Here is a 24,481-nt window from a genome sequence, read left to right on the forward strand (position 1 = left end):
GATAAAAGTTTAGAGAAAATCGTCGAACTAACCTTTTTCACGAGCTCAAGCAAATCCTTCAGGAACCCTCTCAACTCTTCGTTCTCTATCGATCCGTTGTTATCCTGGAATATAATATACATATATAATATTAGAAGGAATACATTTAGGTATTATAAGATTACATCCCATATGTAAGTAGGTATATGTAGCTTATGTCTCTCTCTCGAGGACCTTTTCATAACTTTTTTAATATTTATTTAGTTTGGCCACTCCTTAGAGTCCTCAGTACCCATGTACATAATATATATGTCAATGCAATCGACGCTTTTTTTGTATTTCTACTTTTGCAAAATGTAATCTCAGAAAATGTCTAAGAACCTATAAACGATTTTGTTGGTAGGCGCTAAAAGAAATACTTTATTTAGTGAAAACTTACTCGATCGTAAAGGGAAAATACTCTTTCGATGTCGTCCTTCGTTAACTTGGTAGCGCCCTGTGGAAACAAACACTGAGTTATAGGTACATTATAGGGACATTATTTATATTTACGTAAATAATTGTAGCGCATTATGAAATTACAGCCACCGCAGTACACTAGATCGCTTCTAGGGTTTGTGACCGTGAATAGCGTATTTTTTTTCACCGTTTTCCAAAATTCGTAGTACGGTCATGTGAAACCTGACCCCCCTCTCGGCTGTCCAATTTCAAAACACAGTAACAGCCAAGAGACAAAATGTTCAGGAGAGCCAAAAAACGTTTTTGTCCCTTCATTTCAATGCCCTGGTAAAACTATGATACATATCTAAACGAATGTAAGCTTAAAAGAACCGGCAGAACCAAGGCTTTACATACAATACTATTTCATTTAAATATGACTAATATTGTTGCTGTAATGCACAAAAGAAAACACTAACTAGGTTTTAAATGGTTTTCTCACCCTAAAACCGCCCTCACTGACCATTTTATAACCTAGTAAGAGCCATTATTGTGACAAGTAAAGTATATTGAAATTGCAATAATAACGTAATAATTTATATGTTTTTTATTTTTTTACATGTTTTGGATCCTTCACATAATATAAATCAAATTTTGCAGCACTTTTACATGACCGCACTAAGTAATAGCTGAAATACCGGCATATTTTTAAGTTTTATCTAAATGAACCAAATCGACATATTAAGAAGGCATGTCTGACACGAACATTATTTATGGCTGCCTTAAATTAGACAATATTTCCTAAATTTTGAGCTAAAATTAGTTTACAATGTTTGAGTTTTTTTTGGTTAATGCAAAATAGGGCTAGTAGACAACCCGCACTTGGCCAGCGTGGTGGACTAGGCCTAAACCCTTCCTTCATTGGAAGGAGACCCGTGCCCCAGCAGTGGGGACGTAATGGGTCGTGATGATGAGGGCTAGTAGAAAGGTTCTGACGAGAAAGGTCTCTATGGCTTTTATAAAGAAGACAAAATTTCCTTATGTTCTACTTATAATTCACCTCTCTAGGTCTCATTGGTTCAAAGATACAGGTTCTGAAATATCTGATATTTTTTCGAAAAAAGTGTTTATAATAATGTATGCCATTTGTGACTTACTAAAATTAACGGGCAAAAATTGACCTTTGCTGACCATTTCAAAACCTAGTAAGCGCCATTGACAATTTTAAAACCTAGAAAGTCATTTTCACTTACTGTGTTTTAAAATGGTTTTCGTGGCATTTTTGATTTCGCAGGGTGGAGTTACTAGGTTTTTAGAAATTTTATTTTCGTTTCTAAGCCGTTTTTTGATATTCTGACAATGCAGGAATGTGCGTAATCGCCTAAAATAATGTATAAATCAAAGACCCGTTTTTTTTTAAAGTTGGCGCTTACTGTGTTTTGAAATTGGACAGCCGCTCTCATAGTAACAATGCTTATGAGAGGGGTCAGATTCCTCTGCTTTATACTGTACAAACGAAATTCACCTCCCGAGTCACCTCCTTCCTCCTTTTTTAGCACTTTAAACCTAAACCTATTCTATTCTGATCGCTCTTCGGGGGATATTCAATGATCTGATAATTAACCTTAGACTCACTTTAGACTTTTGACTGTACATGTAAATAGGTAAAAAGGTACCCAATCATATTGTGGAAATAACTAAACTTATCAAGTCGTCTAGAACTTGTGCTTTAGATTATTTTTACCATTAGTAATAAAATACAACATTCATTAGGTACACAAGCACGAGCATATACAGGTGATTATTTACCAAAGTATAGCAAATAAATGTTCAAATTATCAGTACAGGTTTTTTTTTATATCAACAATACTATAGGCAGGTAGCTATTGTTAGATATTTGGTATATAATCACCCTGTATAAAATCTATAGTCTAAGTGACTCACCTCTATGCCTTCCTAGACAGAGTGCAGGACACAAGCTTCGTGTTAAAGACAGACAGACAGACAAGCAAACGAACAGTAGAGTATCAAGCGAAGGAGCAGTCAATTTGTATTGTTCAAAATTTACAGACTGTTGCAAAAATGTGATGATCATCATCATGACCCATTACGTCCTCACTGCTGGGGCACGGGTCTCCTTCCAATGAAGGAAGGGTTTAGGCCTAGTCCACCACGCTGGCCTAGTGCGGGTTGTTGGACTAATAGGTGGTGGAAAAATGTGATCATCGTCGTTCGCCAAGTTGGTTGTGGTAACCCCACTGTTTCTTGATAGGTTCTTAACATTTTTGCAATACTCTGTAGTTGGTAAGTATAAGTATATCTAAAGGGTTTGGTATAAGTGTAAAGGTCTGGTATTATTGTATATATCTATGAATTTTCTCCGGCCAGGGTTGTAGACGATACATGATCTTTCCTTGAGGAAACAGAAGTACGTATTCTATAAGGCACTCCACAACATATGGAAATATGGTTGACCAAAGTTGTATGTTATTACGGTCCTGGGTTCGCTTCCTTGTCTGGTCTCGTTGGTAAATTTTTGTATACTAACACTGCTAAACAGTACCTATAGGTAAGATTTTATTTTACTTATAATGAAATGATTCATTTGTATAATAAAAGTATGTAGGTATGTATGTGTGTGTATAATATGAATAATGTGTATTTATGTTGCATACATGTAGACGTGCACGTGTGTTGGTTGGTAATGAATGGTTATGTAGTGTACTTATGTATGTTTATGAGCAAAATAAAATATAAGTAGGTAAGTGTATAGAGGAGCATTTTGTGATTTTAAAGCAAGCCTGTGCAATTCTCTATAACATGCTTTTTTATTTAGGTACAAAAAAACATTCCCTTATTATTAGTTACATAAGATAATTTTTTTTAGCTGCGCTGTCCTATGGCAGAAACTTTTTTTAATAATTTGGCATTTATCTGCTATTGCTATCATTTCAGGTATCTAGATTAAACTACGTATATAGGACGTACACAGGAAATGCAACCTATGTACAAAACAAGTGAGTAAGAATGTATATCAATTTAATAAACAATACAACTTTCATTGTTTAGAAAACCAAAATGTATTTTCAGAAAACAGAAGCAGCAGTCGACAGCAAACGCGTTCAAAACCCAATAAAAGTCTACCGATATTTATTAGATTTACAGAGTAAATACCTACATGAAAATAAACCGACCAAATATAAATGCTTTATATTTTATGCAGGATAGTAGACGTTGTAGGTATACATTGAGGAATACACTATGCTCTATGTCCTGCATGTATTTACTCTCGACACTATATTATATAAATAAGTACTTGGCTGAATAAATTTTCCCTTCAGTTACTGGGCGTTACTGACGTGAAATAAAATTAACATTGGATCGCAGCTTGTGCTCCATTTGCAGATTTACATACATATTACAAAAACCAACGACTGTTTATTTTCATTTTATTAAATGGAAATGTGTTGGTTAAGCCAAATGAATGTAAAGCGACTGTTTAATGGAAATGCCTCGATTTCTAGGCGCGTTGTTTGAAAAATGGAAAATGGTGGCTGGTAATACAGGGTGTTGCAAAAAGCCTTATTTTTTTTTCGCGAATTTTGACATTCTGATTTCAGATTCGGGCTTAGATATAACATGCTGCACATGCTGGTTTCGGCTTAGTATACCCCTTTTGCAACACCCTGTATAAGCGTTCTCGTCAAGTCATGGCGCGAAAAGGAATGAAGCGATCCAAGATGGCGTTTGGTGGGAAATGAAATGTCACTCACCTTGAATACTTGTCTGCAGAGGAAATTCTCTTTGACCGGAAGCAGCCTGCAAATAAATTATTAACAACATTTATTTTTACTTTTTCGCAATGTCTGAAGCAGAGTTTTTCCTTGCAGAATCGTTATTTCTCAAAGTTTTATTTTACATAACATAATTTATTTACTCCCCTTTCGAACCTTTTATGGACCAGTTATAATCCTCTCCCGTCCCTTCTTCTCCCCTTCCCTTACCTCTAGTTCTATTGTAATTTTGGCAAATAAAGATGATTATTTATTATTATTATTATTTATTGTATTATTATTATTATAAATTATTTATTTCACATTAAAAAAATAGTTCAAAGGCAAACTTAATGCTAGTACTTTGCATTATGTACCAGTTAACCTTTGGTGATGTCGAGAAAGTGATTGGTAGTGCGATAGGCTGAGAGGAGAGAAGTTTATCTAATATTCTTTGCAGCTGATTATAGATATTTTACTCGACTTTATCAATTTATAAACTTCCTTTTGATTAGTTTTAAGGGTCCCCTGTTTAAACGAGTTATTATAGGTAAGTACTTAGATATTATTATTAGTATGAATTAACAATATGTAGGTAGGTACTTGTGTTTCAATATAAATCACTTACTTGGCCATTTCAGAGAGTTGTAGTCTTCCATCCTTATTTGAGTCAAATACCTGAAGCTGAAAATAATCATTAATTGCTATTAGTTATCACTTTATAAATTTAATAACCGTTTCTTTGCTAGAGATCCTGAAGATACCAAATCGATGGTGGAGACTATGGACAGGAAAATCAACTAAGAACCAACACAATTAACAAGATTTGATGTCTTAAACATACATTACTGGCCTAACAGAAACTTAATGGGCTTATGAAATAACAATAACAAAAAAACCTGACGACCGAATGGCGTAGTGGTTAGTGACCCTGACTACTGAGCCGATGGTCCCGGGTTCGATTCCCGGCTGGGGCAGATATTTGCTTAAACACAGATATTTGTTCTCGGGTCTTTGATGTGCCCGTAAAATGGCAATAGGCCCGCCCCCTATTACATTGGGACTAACATAACACTCTGGCGAAAAGTGGGTGCAGCAATGCACCTCTGACCTCTGCCTACCCCGCAGGGGAGTACATAGTACAAGGCGTGAGTGCGTGTTTATTTATTTTTTTAAACCTAGGGGCTAAAAAGATTTAAGTATATTTAATGCGAAATGCTTGCTGGCCAAAATACTGCAAACCACTTTTGCAATATTGCAATGTAGAAGTGTTAAAAGTACAATACAATGCATTGCACAATGCACATATGCCCGACTTATTAAAAAGTTTCACAGGCTACCATTTTTAAATATTTAAGTAACCTTTAAATTTATAAATTCTGGCATGATTTTTTTTTGGGTTAAATTAACTTTTACTAATTAGTCATATTTTTCGCCCTGTAAATTGAAAAAGATCAACAAATACTACATAGAAAAAATAAGAAGACACCGATTGTAAGTAAGTAGTATAGGTAATGTTCTTTTTAAAACTATTAAGTAATTCATCGAATTTAATCCAATGATTCCTGACAATAATGACTTCGTAAATGTTATTTCGTTTTGACTTCGCAATATCGCCCGTTCTAGAATGCACATGCTTACCATAGTGTCTGTATATTCGATGAGTTTATCTTCGGAGACGTCGTTAATCTTCTTGGCTTCTTTCAACAGGTCCCGGAGGAAATTCTGCAAAATATAAACCACGCTTGCACTCGGGACGCTGTTACAGTTGAATATACGATACCGGTCATTTTGTTGGACATTGCATCATTATTCAACAACTTCTGCATTGTTAAAATTTTATTTAATCTTAGGTTCGTATGTAACGGTATTTAATATTGCTGTACCTTTAAAAAGCTATTGCTCTATAAGTAGGTAATATAGTTACTTATGAAGTTGAAAAACCGAAACGATATTTGTCATAAAAATTGTTATACCTATAATTGTTATCCAATAAGTTTCACAGAAATTATGCATGCTACATAAAAATTAAAGGGTTAAATATTATTATCCCTTGCACAAATAGGTACATTTTTAAGTGTAGAGTCCAGACTCTGAACATCGGAACAATGATATTCTGAGCCCACAATACCTTCAGTTCATCCGCCTCTATGTAGCCGCTGCCGTCCGTGTCGTATTCCCGCCATATCTGGGATAGTAATCATGTGTTAATCCATGGTGTCAGCTTTCTGCATCCCAAATATCGCCTCATCATATCCGTTCATTACTTATTATATCCCATCCCACGGGGAAAGACATCTGACAGAACCCTTATTATTGCATTCGAATAAGGGTAGTTTCTGTTTGTATCAGATGTCTTGCCCCGTGGAATGGGATATAGTTGGACGTGAAAGACTTATGAAATATCCAAACGTTCGTGTTTATAATAAATACAGGGGAAGCAAAAAGGGTATAAGGCTATGGCTAAGCTATAAGGCTAAGCCGAAAAGGGGTGACTCAAGGGGTAATTCTGAACGAGTTTTTGATCAGATGATCCCCGGGGAGTCACCGCCTTTCGGCTAAGTATACCCTTTTTGGAACACCTGTACATTACTCAGTATGGCAGTTGATAATATATATTTTTTATATTATAAAAAAATCTTACTTTCATGAACTCTACGCTGGACTCGAGCGGGTTGTCGAAGCGGAACAGCAGCAGGAAGTTCTCCTCCATCGGCAGCAGCTGCGCTAGCTGCGAATAATAATATAAACAGTCCTTAGTTACTGCTAAAATATGAATAAACACTAATCCCCAAATTCATAGACCGTATTGCACTCACGGGCAATGAAAAAGTTCCAGTGAGAAAAGCACCAAGTTACTCCTAAGCAGAAAAGGCTAGCTTAACGACGTCTGTAAGGAGCGGTGGTAGCTCAGTCGGGTAAGCGCCCGCTTCTCACGCCAGAGATGCGGGTTCGAATCCCGGCGCTGACATGTACCAATGAGTTCTTTTCTGAATTTAAGTACAATGTATACCATCGCTCTTACGGCGAAGGAAAACATCGTGAGGAAACCTGCATATCTAGATTTAGCACATCTAGATATGTGAACCCACCAACCCGCAGTGGACCAGCGTGGTGGGAAAATGGTCCAAGCTTAGGAAGGTAGTTTAGACCTTGGGGATATGCACAAAGGTTCCATTCGAGAGAGCCAGGTGCAGGTACTTACACCCCCACAAGAGAATAGAATAGAATAGAATAGACGTCTGTAATATTGAAGTACACTTAAAAGCTCAGCAGAATATTACCTAAGGTAACGCGTCCCTATTCCGAGGTAAATCACAACATTTGAAAGTAAGTAAGAAAAATAAGCATTTGTAACCATCAATATTGATGTGAAATATTGTCTTCTGTAAGAATATACGTCAAATTTTATATTTCTTAACACAGATTCATTGATAAAACATTTATTATACTTAAAAAAATATAATTTATTACACATGTCGATTTTCCCTAATACCGAGGTAGGATTATGGTTTCTTCCATATACCGAGGTAGCCTGTTCCATATTCCGAGTTAGTCCTGTCAGTGGCTCCATGAGTGTGGCCATGAACGTAAGTAAATTACAATCGAAAATATCGATATACTTTTTTAACCTTAAAGTACTCCAAAAAAATTTAATTATTCTAAATAGTAGTTGAAAATAATGAAAAAAATTAAATACTCTCCATTTATATTGGTTTTCGTGATAATTTCTATTATTTATGTAACATTTTCATAATTCATTATTGCAACTGGTAACATTGGCTAGAAAAAATATTCATAATGCTTCTATGATGTTCTATGGACTTTTCCCATGGAAGTAATAATACAACAGGAATAGATAGAATAGATTTGATAGATGAACTGATGCGTATCGGAACTTATAAGTCAAATATCTCTGAACGGACAACTGTGACAACAAAGCTGTCAAAGCAAAAGTTATTCCTATTGACAAGACCTATCCAACGACATTAGTCTTATTGCTAATGGAGGGTGGTCCAGCCTCCAATAGCAGTAAGATGAACTGACGAGTATCGGAACTTATAAGTCATATATCTCTGAACGGACAACTGTGACAACAAAGCTGTCAAAGCAACGGTTATTCCTATTGACAAGACCTATCCAACGACATTAGTCTTACTGCTATTGGAGGGTGGTCCAGCCTCCAATAGCAGTAAGATGAACTGACGAGTGTCGGAACTTATAAGTCAAATATCTCTGAACGGACAACTGTGACAACAAAGCTGTCAAAGCAAAAGTTATTCCTATTGACAAGACCTATCCAACGACATTAGTCTTACTGCTATTGGAGGGTGGTCCAGCCTCCAATAGCAGTAAGATGAACTGACGAGTGTCGGAACTTATAAGTCAAATATCTCTGAACGGACAACTGTGACAACAAAGCTGTCATAGTAAAAGTTATTCCTATTGACAAGACCTATCCAACGATGTTAGTCTTAATGCTATTGGAGGGTGGTCCCAATCTGCCCATTGTCATTTGTTTTTGAAAATGATATGATATACAGTAGTCTATGAGTTCATTTAATATTTTTTTTGCATAGCTCTCTTCGCACAAAATCTACTAAAGTTTACACAACTAAATCCGGGCAATTGTTAGAAAGAGAGGAAGGGCTCTGTGGTAACCGTCTCTATCGGCTCGCGGCCTCTTTCACTTTCACTTTCTTTCACTCACAAATATAAATCTTAAGGTGAATTCGTTAGGTCTATTTTTGTTTGCATCATTTTGGTGAGTGCGCATTCCTGTTGTATTATTACTTCCATGACTTTTCCAAACGATTAAAAAAAATAGAGTAGAGATGGGGTAAATTGATGAAATAGTGACAGTAATCGAATATAATCGATTATTGAACTCGAATGATTTAAACATTTTTTACTATAGTTTTTATCTAAGTAAGGTCTAAATTTTTTCCACGATATTTTATGTTCTTACTTAAATGTTTAAAAGTTGATGATACGTAATAAAAGTAGATGTGTAAGGGATGAGGAAAACTATCGAATACTTACAAAAGCACAAATACCTTATCAGTACTAATTTCCGATGAGTACCTAATGTATTTACCATAAACGAATATGATTATAATAAAAGTATCTACCCAGGAATCTATCCAGCATCGATTATTTTTTCATTCAAGCATAGGTTGGAAGCAAGTAACATTGCACTAGGTACATCTCTATGGCGCATGCGCGCTGGACTGGAGGCGCGCCGGCGCCATGTTCAATTTTCCGCCGAAAAGTTTGCCGCTATTCTTTGAAAGTATTTTTGTTAAGTCTTTACATTAGAAAACAAACATCTTTTATTAAATTATTATGTTTGTATTTGCAATATGCAATTGGAAAATCGATAAGGTAAGCTTGTATGCTAATTATTTTAGGAAATTACGTAAAATAGAAAAAAAAATATGTTTTTATCAGTAATTTGGCATCAGTTTAGTTACTAACCTAGGTTTTTGTTCTAGCGTTTTCGTTTCTAAACTCACTAAGTTTTGTGAAAATGGGTACCTACTTATAAAGATAAGCTTAATTCTGTCAACTATCCATACAATTTACCTACTTACTTTATTTTTCAGTGACAACAACAAGAAAATGAGAAAAACCAGACCCCTAAACCAAACATGAAATGTAGTATACAGGACATTCATTTATCTGGGAATTCTGGGATAACAATATTACAACGGCCATCAGACCACGAAGTAGAAGGATAATGGAAATAAAATACAGAAATGAAATTAGGCAATTATGTACATAAGTGTTATAAAAACTCAACCGTCGTGTGTGTTATTTTATTCACCCAAATAAAGTTTTACGTCTACAAATTTCTTTCTTTCTTCTTTTAAAAAGAGTAATAAGTAGTACCTATCTAGTAGTAGTTTCGTAAAGTAAGGCATATCTATCCAGACCCCTTTTAAATTTAGGAAGAAAGTCTCTGATTCATCTTGATTTTATGGTTTGATGACGGCATCGGATGACACTGCGAAAGTGTGATGTAGAGTCATGTAAAATGTCATACTCCATATTAGGGGTTCAAGTATTTTAATAATCCATATTTCGAGTTATCAAATTAATTTTATTTTAATTAATTTTAATTAATTTAGAAACAACATGATGTTACTCAAATCATGCATAAAATATTGGTAAAAATATGTATCACTTACGTTAATAGCGATGAAATAACACTGTTTTTTATCATTTCAAATATACATACTAAGTTAAGGTTTTCTAGGTAACCATGATTTTTGCGTCAACAATTATCGTGTCATATTAAGATTCCTAGAGGATATTTTGTACCGCCGAATTAGGTTATAAGCTTGTCACGTTCATCATTATTATTATGTAATCAAGCATATACTTCAAATGTTATTATTTGTAAAGTTATAAGCTAAAAATCATGACATAGTATTTTTCCTTATACCGAGGGTACCTCGGAGTTAGGAACAACCTATAAAAATCAGGCCATTATACCGAGGTATTTTGTTTTTGAGTTTAAAGGGGTTAAATTAGTTTAAAAAGAGTTAAAATTTAAATTTAATGTAAGTATAAGAATATAATAAACTAAATATAAACTATTTACAAAGTTGAACGTCGTATAAATATTAAAAAACACAATTATTAAATATGGCTGGCCTTACGTAAGCCGGGTCGCGTTTGTATGAAAAACATGGCGGCGTCGCCCTCACGGCACATTACATGAGTTTTTAGTAATTTTAGGCAATTTTAAACATATTTACTACATCAAGTAGTTTCAGTTAAAGATAATGAATGATTAAATGTAATTTTAGAGTATCCAAACCTATTAAAATGAGTAATAATCATGAAAATAAATATAACTCGAAATAAGGACGCCATTTTGAATACCGCGAAATATGGACTCTCTACCTTACCAACTAAAAACGTAAACAGTTTGTTAAAATTTCCTCTTAAATGTGAAAAATATTGAGGCCATTTAAGTTGGAATTTTGTAAGTGGAACGTTTCCTTTGCTCGTGAGTGTGTAAATTTATAAGGTTAAAATGATTCTTTATCTCAGTCAAAAAGTTGAAATTCGTATGTCACAACGTCAATTTTAAAACTATACCTATAATGTGTAAAAAAGCTCTATAAATTCAGGGGTAAGTTTAATGAAATTACTTAATTAAAAAAAGTTTATTAGTCTCTGTCTACCTATGCAAATTTTCAAAGAAAATGTACATGTACATTTCTGATTGATTATTTTTACAAATTATTAATTCATCACTTAAGTACTTTGTAAAAGCAAATGGCAAGAGTCCTATGAGATTTGATTGACAGATGCTTATGCCTGGGGAATATAATTCATTTTCCTTATAAAAACCACAAATGACGGATAAAATGTATGGATTAGACAGCTGTCAAAGAGTTCCTTCAACATTTACAAGGTATAGTTTCACATAAGATCGTCTAGATTTCTTTCTTCAAGACTTTTCAAGAAAAAGTAACTATTTCTTGAGGCATTAAATAAAGGAATGCTTAAGCCAATTCAAACTTCTATAATTGTTATTTAGAATGCCACCTTGAGTGGTGACTCTATTTCAGCGTATTATAACCTTTTTGAACACCCTGTATAAACGTACTTCTCGTATGTCGATCTTCCCGTCCTGGTTGTCGTCGTAGGCCTCCATGAAGCACGCCTTCAGCTCCACCAGCATCTCGTCGGACACCGCCTGGAAGGAAACCCTGGATTAGACCCTGGGTTGTGTCCATAATGCATGTGTGAAATAATAATGAAATTCAGTGGCCAACTTGAATGATAAAATAATAGACTTTACATCGTATTTTTAAAATGTAAGCAATGTTCAGTCAGCTGCATAAGTAGCTGTACACTTTGTACCTTGTCAATCTGAAACCGCCTTATCCATTCATTGAAACATTGACGGTTCGTCAGTTTGACAAGGTACAGAAGTGTATAGCGACTTATGCAGCTGACCGTACAACCTATTATGGTATATTCTACAATCTCTACACGCGCTCTACATTTCGTTGGGTCGAGGACCTGAGGATAATATCTGTCTTACAACTATTGTCTAATCCTGCCAAGGATCGAACCTGAGATCTATGGTCCCAAAGAGTCCACTTTACCACAGAATAATAACTAGTACCAGACTTTACTAACTAATGAGCCAAGCAGGCGTATTAGTTAGTAAATACTCTAGTACTAGAGTATTTAGAATAATAAAAGTTCGGCATTTTTACAAAGACTCTAACTTTATTCGTCATCATCGTCTGATAATTAACTATGTTTACACTAAGGTAATAAATCAATAAAAAACTGTCTCAAACAATTTGTAGAGAATTCATTTCCGTTTTCTACTCTTCTTTACCAAGCTGTAAGTAAGATTTTCTAGATGATCCGTGAAATGAAAACCGCTCTCTACGTCACCGGAAGTGCTCTGTCGCCATTGTTGCGAGCGAAGAACCATTCAAATAGGGAAGCAATTTTAAACTTGGAACGGATATGTCGCTCTGTGGGATGTAGTTTGGATGCAGCCAGCCTGTTTTTAAGATACGAGTAACATAGCATAAAATAGGATCTTTAACTGCCAGTCTCAATAACTATCTACAGATGACTGATAGTTACTTTAATACGATTTTGACTGGTTGTAACTGTAATAAAATAAAAAATAATAAATAAATTGTCATTTATTTCAGGCTAGACACCCATATTACACATTTTATAAACACAAACGTACTTACAAAAATAAATTAAATTGTAGTATTACAATTATTATCAGTTTAAACATACATATACCTATTAAATAGGTAAGGTCATTTTTATTTTCGATTTGCGTCTTGATGAACAGAGAGCCAGTGTCTGTAGAATGGATTTCTAAAATCCTCACTTACCACTTTCAGTATTGCATTCCCAGTGCTGCGCAGCCCCGACCAGAATGTCGCTATACGTGACCTCAGGACTGCGAAGAAGTCAGGCACTCCCGCCTCAGAGAACATGCCCGACGCGCTACAGTACCGCGGCCGCCTCATGAGGGTGCGGTATGCGTCATTATACTGCACCCTCATGGTGCTCATCGCCTTCCGGGTGTAGTTGATCCACAGATGCCCAGTGTAGATGTTCTGGCAGTATGCCCTAAATAAAGTTATTTTAACTTGCTCACTGCATCTGTGGAATCTTCGGGCAAGCATGTTACATCTGATCGAGAGTGCCCGTCTTTCACGCTCTATGTCAGTGTCATCCCTGAGGTCACTCGTCAGTATATGGCCGAGATATCTGAACTGCTGCACAACCCGAACCGGTGCCCCATCCAGAACGACTTCGGGCACCCTCTCCGGACCCCTCCCCGCTCTGAACACCAGCATTTCGGTCTTCGACACGTTGTACTTCAGTCCATGCGCATTTGCATAATGCTCACAGACCGAAAGTAGTTTCTGCAGACCCCTGATCGAGGGGCTGAGGAGCACCATGTCGTCCGCATAACTGAGATTGTTTACACAAACGCCCCCAATATGACAGCCGACATTGGCGCTCCGCAGACCCCGAATCAGGTCGTCGATGTACAGATTGAAGAGGTCCGGAGAGGTGAGCCCACCCTGACGAACTCCGCAATCTAACCTGTACTCGTTAGATGTCGCGTGGCCCCACCTCACGCAGTTAGTTTGGTTTCCGTACCAGTACCTCAACAGACTTATCACATCATTCGGAACATCTGAGCTCGACAATTTGTTCCAGAGAATACTATAATTCACTAGATCAAATGCCTTGCTCAGATCCAAGAAACAGGCATATACTGAGGTAGACCGATCGGTATAATATTTTACGGTGTGTTTTAAACTCAGTATAGCCGAGTCCGTTGAAAGACCGGGGCGGAAACCAAACTGAGCATCCGAAATATCTAACTTTCCCACCAGTTCGGGCTGCAGCAGACGCTCCAACACCTTACCCAAAATGGTTCCTAACGAGATAGGACGATAGTTACCGGCAGATCCAAGGTCACCGGTCTTGTTTTTTGCCACCGGCACAACGACGGTCTTCATTAGCGCACTAGGAAGGTAGCTGTACCTAATACACATATTATACAGGTTGCATAGCTTTGTGCATATCTTCTCACCAGCATACAACAGGTGCTCCACGCTAAGTCCGTCTAGGCCTAGGCGACTTGCCTCGCTTCATGCCGGCGAGGGCGCGCGCCACGTCCCGCGCAGTGAACTGCAGCCGCTCCTCCGCCGGCCGCGCCCCCGCCGGCGCGCCGCCCGCGCCCGCCGCGGAAGCCGCCTGCGGGGCGACCTTGAACCTGCCAGCAAACATATCAGCGATCTCGCCAGGATCCTGCAGCCCTTCTACCGAAGCCGGTAGACCTTGCTTGTAGCTAAGTTTTCGAGTGGAGTTCCAAAACTTAACAAAATTCTTGTTTTTCCTATGTACCGCTATAATATTACATTTTATGGTCTCTTCGTTTTTCTGGCACCATTTTAGAGTGTTTTTGAAGTGTGTCCTACTCGACTTCATATTTTCGAACATGATTCCTGCACTAGGTTTACCTGCAGCCACCCAGCACTGGAAATGCAATCGTGCCAGCTGGTGACTACCTCGCACATGATAGTTCCAACCTAGCACCTTTTTCTTTCTACTTCTCTGTTCAACAAGACGCAGACCTGCACTAATTATGGAGCCCTCCTGTAGTACAGCTATAATATCAGCATACACATCGTCAATATATAAATAATGATTACTCACATTCATACAACAGTCATTCATACATTCGCCACAGCTTACGTCATCTTTTACACCGTTCAACTTCTCATTACAATGTTTAAAATATAGGCTACATTGCTCCTTATCTCTCTCACCCCAAATAATACTTTTAGGTAAACTAGATTTCTGACTAGAACACATTGGTTTGACTAATTCACAAGGAAACGAACACTCTATAGCAAGCGGGAGATGGTCCGACCACCCCACGTCGTACAATACCCTCGCCGAGACGACGGTACTCCAGGCCGCTCTCGTCGTCAGGCAGTGGTCCAACCACCTGCGCGTGCCGTGCGCCTCACTTATGAAGGTGTATGTGTTTGAACTTAAACCTAATAACTCTGTATCTGCACAAGTCCACAGTTGGTCATTGCAAAAACTAAACATTTCGTTGCAAAATAAGGTGCCGGGGTGAGAGTTAAAATCACCTAAAATATATACATTTGGTATTTCGTAATTATCAATACTAGCAGTAATATGCGCCAGGCAACTTGTGAATTCTGGCAGGTTATCAATACTATCAGTGGGCATGTAGATCGAGAAAACTAAGAAGGAGTTAGAGCCATTACTAATTTTAATACCTAAGATACGGTCGGTATCACATTCAATTAATGAGACGTTTGTAAATTTGGATTTTCGCCATAGTAAAGCGAGTCCACCAAATGGTCTCCCTCTCAAATTTGTAATATTTTAGTTAGTGTGTAGTATATTAAATAATCTACATTCCTTTTTAACATGTACACTGCACCCAATCTTAATCTCTGTTTCCCTCCATCCAAAGGTTGTCTGGCAGAGATCGCTTTTAGTGATAAGACCGCCTTTTGTACCCTAATTAAGTTACATTTTGTTAATTTTATTATTCTGTTTTGGTGTACAAATAAAGTGTATTCTATCTTCTATCTATCTATGTCCAAAAATGGCAGAAAGTGTATCTTCAAGGGAGTTTTAAGTACATAGTCGTTCTGATGTTAATTGTTTATCGATATTTTCTAGATCTATTGGTTTCTCGCCTGTACTGCATAATTTTCAATGTGTACAATAATTATCCTTAATAGATAAAAAATGTACCAAAAAGGAAACACGTTTCTGATGACCGCCCATGATAACATCATCAGTTCCACGAAGATAAATTAATTAACTAATTTAGGGAATTGATCGCGTTATCTACTTATTACTTGATTAATGGTATTATCCAAGGCATCTTGGGATTTCCCAGAGGCCCGTATCCTGTAAGTACTAATATGTATGTACTTAAGTAAGTATAAAATATACCTATATATTTACATAATTATAACGAAATTCGTAAAACTATCTTGACTAGATATAATATAATAATATTATGATCTTGTACTACTTAGCGTCTCGGTGACCAACACTATTATTATAATAATACGTGGGGACATTTCACACACGGCCAACTGACCCGCAAATAGGCAGAGCCTGTAATATAACATACCTACACACTTGAGCTGAAATTAGTTTTTCCACCGTACCGTGGGAGAGGATTTGCCGGTCAGATTAGCTACCGTACCACCATCGACACATTATCAATTAACAATCCATAAGCATTGTCGCTCGCCTGTCTAACATCTCAGGGGTTTTTAGTCGGTTAAAGGCCGACACTACCTGGGTCCCCTTCCCAGGTGTCTGTGTAGATTTTCCTCCAGGAGTGCAAAAAAAAATAAATTATTAATAATATATAGGTATATATATATAAAAGATAAAATATATATATTATAAGCTTCCACATTGAGTAGTGAGTAGTTAAAAGATGAAGATAAAAAACAAACAAACTCTCACAATATATTGATCTCTCAAAAAGGCACGGACATAAAGTCTGTGGAGTGATAATAAAATCATTAAAAAAAAAAAAAAAAACATCTCAGAACAACAACAACAACAACTGTCAACAGATCCATACAAGTTACGTCAGATTTGACAAGCCACGCTGCTTTAGGATTGTTAATTGCTTATGTTCGGTGGTGGTAACCCCACAGCCAGTAGCTGATAGCTCACGGTGCCGGACATTAGGGTTGACTAGGGAATCCTCCATTCCTCCTTTCATGAATATGAACAATATTATCTCGTATAAGTACTTGTATTTGAAGATACAGATAGGTAATTAGAGTATGCAAACTTATTTACATCATAATGTTGGACGTTTCTAATGAAAACAAAAGAAATTGTGACGTATGTTAAATGACTTATGCATGCATGTTTACAGGATAGTTTAAATAGAATATTACTGCCGTATGATGTTCGCCTAACTTGTATCTCTAGAAAGATACAGCCAATCAGATTAGAGGAAAGTAAGTTTATTTCATCTGTTATACGTGGTGATTTTGGCGTTCTTTTGACTAGCTACAAGAGTTACTTATAAGATTCATCCATTATAAGCCTGTAATCGTCGACTGCTCAGGCTGAAGCTTTTCCCTAGGGGCGTCCAAAAACTCTGTCTTCGGCCTTGATCATCCAGGTCTACCTCAGTAGTGGCTGGATCGCTAGAGCGGGGCGGAGGCTACCCTGTTGTCTGTTTCAAGAACTAGTGACGTCTCCATTCATAAATTCACAAGTTAAGGGTCGGCAATAGGGAATCGAGGGTTGGCATTGTCATAGAATTATGTAGTAAATGATGCTCTACAGCCTTGAAAAAAATCACACAGGTAGCCGAAGAGTCTAGCTAGGTGCTGAATGATTCGAATTCAAGCAAATGATTATGGATAACTGTAAATAAAATTCAGAATATGACGAAAAACCAGAAAATCACACTCCCGTATTGTAACAACTGTGTCGTAATTATTAAGAATTTTCATATGATTTTTATCATATTATAAAGTTAAAGGCTTGGACTAGGCGCTAAATACCTTGTTTTTTAATAAACACACACTTATTTTGTGTAAATTAATCCCAAACTTGAGCATTTTTTTTCCCTCAAATCTTCATACAAATATCTATGGCGGCTTTCTGTGTTATAAAATCATAAACACAAGTGACGTTTGACTCAGTTGGCCGCTGGCCTCCAAAGAAGGGTCACGTCGGTTTAGGCAGCACTGACAGCTCGCGATCTTATCGTGTACAGATACAAAATCACTGCACATTGGTTGTCATTGCACTTTTTCAACTTTTATGACACCAACATAATTTGATTTGAAATTGAGGAAGCATAATTCTTCCAGTATATTCAATACATTAAATTAAATTAGATAGTGTGCAATATTCTCGTGACATTACAGTCTCGTAAAGGTCTGATGAGGAGCAGGAATATAGCGAATGGATCTAAGTGATGACAATACGCACGAACATTAGGTTAGGGATCAAAAATACAGTCTCTTGGTGCTGGTTGAGGTATGGTCTCGTGAGGATCTGATGAGGGCAGTAACACGGTGGTGGCTCAATTTTATTTCAAAGATGTTAATAGCTAAAAGCATCGAGTTTAGGCTATTAAGTATATTTTTCAGAGAGAGAGAAAGAGATTTTATTTTTCCTCTGGATGTGTTAGGTTTACTGGGTTTACTAAGTTCATTCTGTTAATGGCATCAAGTTGTTATGTGTTCATAAGTAATAATTATTTATTAACAAAATGCTGTTGGTTCTCCACGAAAATGTAAAAATAAAAATAAAATAAATAAAAATAAATTCGTAACTTAAAATTGTCAATGACGGAATTTCTTCTATAGACAGTATCCACAAAAAAAACAAACGATAGATGGCGTGATTTGAAGATAAAGATACATTTATTCGACACATAGACAGCAACACATACTTATACAAAACAACAAAGAAAAAAAAGGATACACATCAAAATAACTGGAAAAAATATAAGCCCCAATTTACTTGTGTGGGACAGGGAGTACCATAATATTTTTTTTGGGGTACTCCCCATCTATGCGAAATATCAGCTTGATATCTTTACCCGTTTCTGAGAAAAAGGGCGGTGACAGACAGTCAGTCAGACAGACGGACAACAAAGAGATCCTATAACGGTTGCTTTTTTTCTTTTGACGTTCGAAACCCTAAAATTAAGTAAAAATATTATGCTGCTACCAAAAAATGTACTTACAGGTATTGAAAAAGCGGTATATAGTACTAAACAAATTATAAACAAACAAAAAACCCGACTGCACGCTAAAAAGATGAAAACAAGTCCCAATGTTAATGGAAAGTATCGTAGGCGGGGACCAGCAGAGGGTTCACCATTTAGCTGAATGTTACTTAGAAAACGGCCTTGAGTGGCGGTCAAGTTGGTCCCCGCCTGCGATACTTTCCATTAACATTGGGACTGGTTTTCATGTTTTTAGCGTACAGTCGGGTTTTTCGTTTGTTTATAATTGTATTTTTTTATTTGTAACTTTTTAGTTGTTTTTATTTTATGAAATTTTACGTCAGTAGTTCATGATCATTTTTTATTTCAATAATTTTGGTGTTGTTATTTAAATACCTTCAATATGCATATTTTTGTAATGTGAAAATCAAGCCCTTTCATTTGATACCTTACACGGCAAAGTTGAATTATTATTTTTTCGATCATCACGTTATGTCCTCTAGAGGGCGCTATGTACATTTTAATGGAACGTCACATAGCCTATAACCATCGCGCCATCAATACGCTTCTAACAATACCTCATACATCAAAATCTATCAAGCCGTTTAGGCTACAGGAGGGAACAAAGAAACAGACAAACATACATACATACAATCAAAAAACATTACCCTCCTCCTTCGGCAGTCGGGTAAAAAGGAGTAAGACAGGGGGTCATTCTGAACTTTTGTTCTACGAGTTTTGGAAATTAACAAAAAAAAACCTTTTTCATAGAAACTTTGTTGGACATGGGACTTTTTACCATGGAAAACGAATATTTTTTTTCGCGAATTTGCAAATCGCGTAGAGCAAAAGTTGTTCAGAATGACCCCTTGAGTCATCCCCTTTTGGCTTAGTATAGCCCTTTTGCGACACTATGTATTTACTTTGCTTTGTCGTCGGGGTTCAGTTGGCTGGAGGATGCCCGAAACTTATTATCTACACTTTAATACTTGTCTACATACCTTTCTACAAGTAAATACCACATTTGTTTGAGAAAGCTAATCGGGTTCCGAGTATAGAGTAAAGTGGCACCCCTATTAATTTCTACTCTTTCCTGGTGCCTACCAGTGTAAGTAAGAATTATACTTACTTACCCTAAAATCACCCAAAATGTACTTGAACATAATTGTCAATAAAGTTGGCGAGTAAAAGTTTATCGACCCACTGTGCAAACTTACATGTGTGCGTGTCACTGCGTGTGCTGTGTGAAGAGCATTGAAAACCCAAAATTGGCGCGGCACGTCACCCTGTACGGGCCCTTAAATGTTATGAATGAAACCACATAAGGTAAATGATTGGAAGGAAGGATTTATCATAAAGATCTATCTCTACATACTTAATTATAGGCACAGGTAATTAATTCAAAGAATGAATTACTTATGACTAATTTGTTTGTGCCAATAACTGATTTCCAGTGTAAAATTTTCTTGGAAAATCATCTAGGGGTGATTCTGCTATATTGGTTTTAACTCATTGTGCAATGTAGGGCTTTTAACTCATTGTTCAATGTAGTATTTAAAATTTTTGGTATACATATATTATACAATACATGTATGAATATAATGAAAACACGATTGATAATAGAAAATATTATTTAATACAGTACATTTCCTGATATTTCCTAAGCACATTAATGAATTTAGTAGAAAAGGCCACTTCTTTATCAATTACTGATAAGGAGTGTTATCAATCTTTGATAGTTTCAGGTTTATTTATTTTCAGTATATATAGCGTGATACCTGCTACTACAGTATCAGTCACTTCAGTGTCAGTATTGCCTTCATAATTTATATTACAAGACCTCTTAAAAACACAGGTGAGTCATACCATTTAAATATCAATAAAATATTTTATTTCCGCCGTGGTTAGTGATGTTTAATTTGAATAAATATGAATAAATTAACATTATATACGAGCAATGAAAACGTTTCAGTGACATATAGACCGGTAATGGCAGATGGAACTTTTTCATTGACCAAAACATATTATATCTATATATGTAACACCTTGTTTAAAGAAATAAAGTTAGTGATTAGTAAATAAATAACTTTAGCTGTGGTCGTCACTGAAATCGACTAGGAGGACTATAACTATACCTAAAACATAGGTGAAGAATATCTTAGCGAAAAAAGTTAGTCATTTTTTTTAACAGGAAGCTTATTATCAGTAAAATAAAACCTTTGCTTCCTGTATATAGGTACAAACCATTGTTATAATTAATAATTACTTATAAGTGATCATGATATTCATAAATCAATCAGATATTGATTAATAATAATACTTTATGTATAAATTGATCATAGATTATAGAACATCCATAAAAATCTCAGTCGATAACAAATTTGGTCGATATTCAATTGCTTGTAATTATGATTATTCACCTGATAACACTTAATTATATTACTTTAGTCATTCTAAAACTACTTATTTTTAGATAATAATTAATGCTCTCTTTGCGTCCAGCAGTTAACAAATATGATCAAATTTTATTGTAATATGGACATGTGATATCACCTAATCTGAAATCCCTATTATAAAATAATCGGAATCGGGATCGAGTAAGTTTAGGGCAAGTCCTCAATGACCAGGCACAATCGGAACTTTAGCCAAATTTTCAGCTATTTTCTTTTAGGGTTTAAGTACCTGCACCTGGTTGTCTCGGGTGGAACCTTTGTGCATTTCCTTAAGGTCTAACCTCTCTTCCTAAGCTTGGACCATTTCCCACCACGCTGGTCCACTGCGGGTTGGTGGGTTCGAAAATCTAGATGTGCTAAAACACAGAGTAATAAACCATTTTTTTAATTCCATAGACATGAAGACTGTTCTGATCTTAGCCGCGCTCGCCGTGATCGCCTCAGGCGCAGTGGTCAAGACCCCACTCACCCGGCAAAACCTCAACATCGGCACCATCGGCGCCGGCGACAGGATCCTCTTGAAGTGAGTTTACATCATAGACTAGAATATTACAACTATACCATAACCATAACTGGAGGTTTACGTTTACATTTTCGGAAGGTGAACAAAGGCGGTCACAGAATGGTGGCCTAGAGACAGACGAAAAGCTGTAGGCATTGGCATACCACCTGCTAGATGGCCCGATGACATCTGCAGGGTTGCGGGAAAGCAGTATACCAGAGCAGCTCAGGACCGGAAGAGTTGGCCTACAAAAAAGGAGGCCTATACCCAACAGTGGGCTATAGAAGGCTGATGATGTTGATATTGTTGTTTCCCTCCATCCATTACTTTTATCCTCTATTAATGCTGTGGTAGTCTATGATCTGCTCCAGCTTCTTTTATTTGTTGAATATTCTTTTTGATTGCGCAGTAGTCTATGATATGAGCCAGATGTGCCTTCTTCCATCCATGTTGAATACGTTTCCCATAATCCTTTAATAATAACCTTCTTTACTTATGTCGCAGTTGTAGTGTTTAAGCCCAGTCCATATTGTTCTATGGTTGTGTTGTACAGACCTACCTATATACATATTAATTAACCGTGTTTTTCTTTAGCCGCAACGTGCTGAAGTACCCCGCAAACAACGCCATCCAGTCGGAGGACCTCATCTACCGCGGCAACTACAACATCACCGCCATCCGCGCCACTGAACGGGTGAGCATAGCATGAGCGCAATGTTTGAATGAATGAATAAGCGGTTCGCGAGTACTACAAGGTACAAATGCCTACTTATGAAGTTGATGTAGCGTTTAATGTTATCAGAACGTTGGCTTCATATCATATATAGAACAACGCGGACTCGGGATGGCTTCAAATCCCCTCGTTATTAACGAAATCTAAGCTAAAAGATTAACTGCCAGTTTCAATAACTCTATTTACCGATGAGTTCCATACTATTTTCCTGTCAAAATCGTATGAAAGTAACTAGATAATTGATCTATCAAAACCCATCAAACCCAAGTCATGTTATTTGTGTAATTATCTGTTTGTTTGTAATTTTAAATTCAAAAATAACAAAACTAAGCTTTTGCATCGGAACTGCAACATAGTGTACAAAAATATTATAAATTATAATTGTATGTAAGTATTGCATTAGCCTAGAAGATCAATTATAACCCATATTTGTCTTTAATCCAGGGCTACACCCAATACGCCAATGCCTTCCTGATCAGCGGAGGGGTCGGCCGCAGGAATGCCACCATCAGGTTCCAGTCAGCCCGAGGGTACGGGTACAACTACGATGTGGTGATCTACGGACGCTGATCACCAGTTGACCAGATTGATCACTGATGGTCACTACGACGTTTGGCTTGAACTTGAAACATGGACTAAGGAATTTGTGAATAAATTTTGTTGACATGTAGATTTTATGTTTTTTTTTTCGGTTATTCCTTAGGTCATTAATAGTAACCTATTCATGAATTAAATTCTAGGTTCAGGGGGTTTTGAAAACTCAATTTATTATGCAATGGCTGCATAATAGGGTTGTGACTTTGGCGATTCAATCGAGCTGGGACGGTCGCCAAGTGGGTAATAGCCAATAGCTTTCACAACCCTGGTCAGGCCATGCGGCATTCAAAATTCAAGATTAGCAAAATGTATATTATATTACGAAAAAAAATTGCCTTAGTATTATTATTAAATTCTTTATTGCACATAAATTAATTTGTACATAGGCGAACTTAATGCTAAAAGCATTCTCTTCCAGTTAAGGGCCCGTACAGGGTGACGTGCCGCGCCAATTTTGGGTTTTCAATGCTCTTCACACAGCACACGCAGTGACACGCACACATGTAAGTTTGCACAGTGGGTCGATAAACTTTTACTCGCCAACTTTATTGACAATTATGTTCAAGTACATTTTGGGTGATTTTAGGGTAAGTAAGTATAATTCTTACTTACACTGGTAGGCACCAGGAAAGAGTAGAAATTAATAGGGGTGCCACTTTACTCTATACTCGGAACCCGATTAGCTTTCTCAAACAAATGTGGTATTTACTTGTAGAAACTACATGTATTAAAGTGTAGATAATAAGTTTCGGGCATCCTCCAGCCAACTGAACCCCGACGACAAAGCAAAGTAAATACATAGTGTCGCAAAAGGGCTATACTAAGCCAAAAGGGGATGACTCAAGGGCTCATTCTGAACAACTTTTGTTCTACGAGATTTGCAAATTCGCGAAAAAAATATTCGTTTTCCATGGTAAAAAGTCACATGTCCAACAAAGTTTCTATGAAAAAGGTTTTTTTTTTGTTAATTTCCAAAACTCGTAGAGCAAAAGTTCAGAATGACCCCCTGTCTTACTCCTTTTTACCCGACTGCCGAAGGAGGAGGGTAATGTTTTTTGATTGTATGTATGTATGTTTGTATGTTTCTTTGTTCCCTCCTGTAGCCTAAACGGCTTGATAGATTTTGATGTATGAGGTATTGTTAGAAGCGTATTGATGGCGCAATGGTTATAGGCTATGTGAAGTTCCATTAAAATGTACATAGCGCCC

At 36.7% G+C, this 24,481-nt stretch overlaps 2 protein-coding genes across 3 annotated transcripts in view; one reads left to right on the top strand and one right to left on the bottom strand.

The window, feature by feature from the left end:
- LOC105380953 (calbindin-32) overlaps nt 1–24,481 on the bottom strand; it is an 86,559-nt gene that overhangs the window by 4,770 nt on the left and 57,308 nt on the right. The window contains exons 4-11 of the mRNA XM_048628332.1: nt 11,815–11,904; nt 6,835–6,921; nt 6,322–6,378; nt 5,832–5,915; nt 4,819–4,874; nt 4,191–4,236; nt 419–475; nt 33–104 (exon numbers count right to left, since the gene is read on the bottom strand). Coding sequence (XP_048484289.1) covers nt 33–104; nt 419–475; nt 4,191–4,236; nt 4,819–4,874; nt 5,832–5,915; nt 6,322–6,378; nt 6,835–6,921; nt 11,815–11,904 — 549 coding nt within the window. The remainder of the gene's footprint in view (nt 1–32; nt 105–418; nt 476–4,190; nt 4,237–4,818; nt 4,875–5,831; nt 5,916–6,321; nt 6,379–6,834; nt 6,922–11,814; nt 11,905–24,481) is intronic.
- LOC105380951 lies at nt 20,731–23,345 on the top strand. 2 transcript variants are annotated; one of them, XM_011550574.3, is made up of 4 exons: nt 20,731–20,842; nt 21,837–21,963; nt 22,537–22,636; nt 23,120–23,345. In XM_011550574.3, the coding sequence occupies exons 2-4, from the start codon at nt 21,839–21,841 to the stop codon at nt 23,243–23,245; spliced, it is 351 nt and encodes a 116-aa protein (XP_011548876.3). In that variant the 5' UTR covers nt 20,731–20,842; nt 21,837–21,838; the 3' UTR covers nt 23,246–23,345. The 2 variants fall into 2 exon arrangements, with proteins under 2 accessions (XP_011548876.3, XP_048484292.1); XM_048628335.1 differs by lacking the exon at nt 20,731–20,842 and having other exon boundaries at nt 21,818–21,963.

This window comes from Plutella xylostella, chromosome 20 (assembly GCF_932276165.1).
Source record: "Plutella xylostella chromosome 20, ilPluXylo3.1, whole genome shotgun sequence".
NCBI lineage: Eukaryota > Metazoa > Arthropoda > Insecta > Lepidoptera > Plutellidae > Plutella > Plutella xylostella.

What these genes read in the sequence shown, in the direction of transcription:
- LOC105380951 (XM_011550574.3), top strand. Translation starts at nt 21,839, where the DNA reads ATGAAGACTGTTCTGATCTTAGCCGCGCTCGCCGTGATCGCCTCAGGC. An exon ending in GGCGACAGGATCCTCTTGAA is followed by an intron (nt 21,964 to 22,536) that starts GTGAGTTTACAT and finishes GTTTTTCTTTAG; the next exon opens with CCGCAACGTGCTGAAGTACC. An exon ending in CCATCCGCGCCACTGAACGG is followed by an intron (nt 22,637 to 23,119) that starts GTGAGCATAGCA and finishes TCTTTAATCCAG; the next exon opens with GGCTACACCCAATACGCCAA.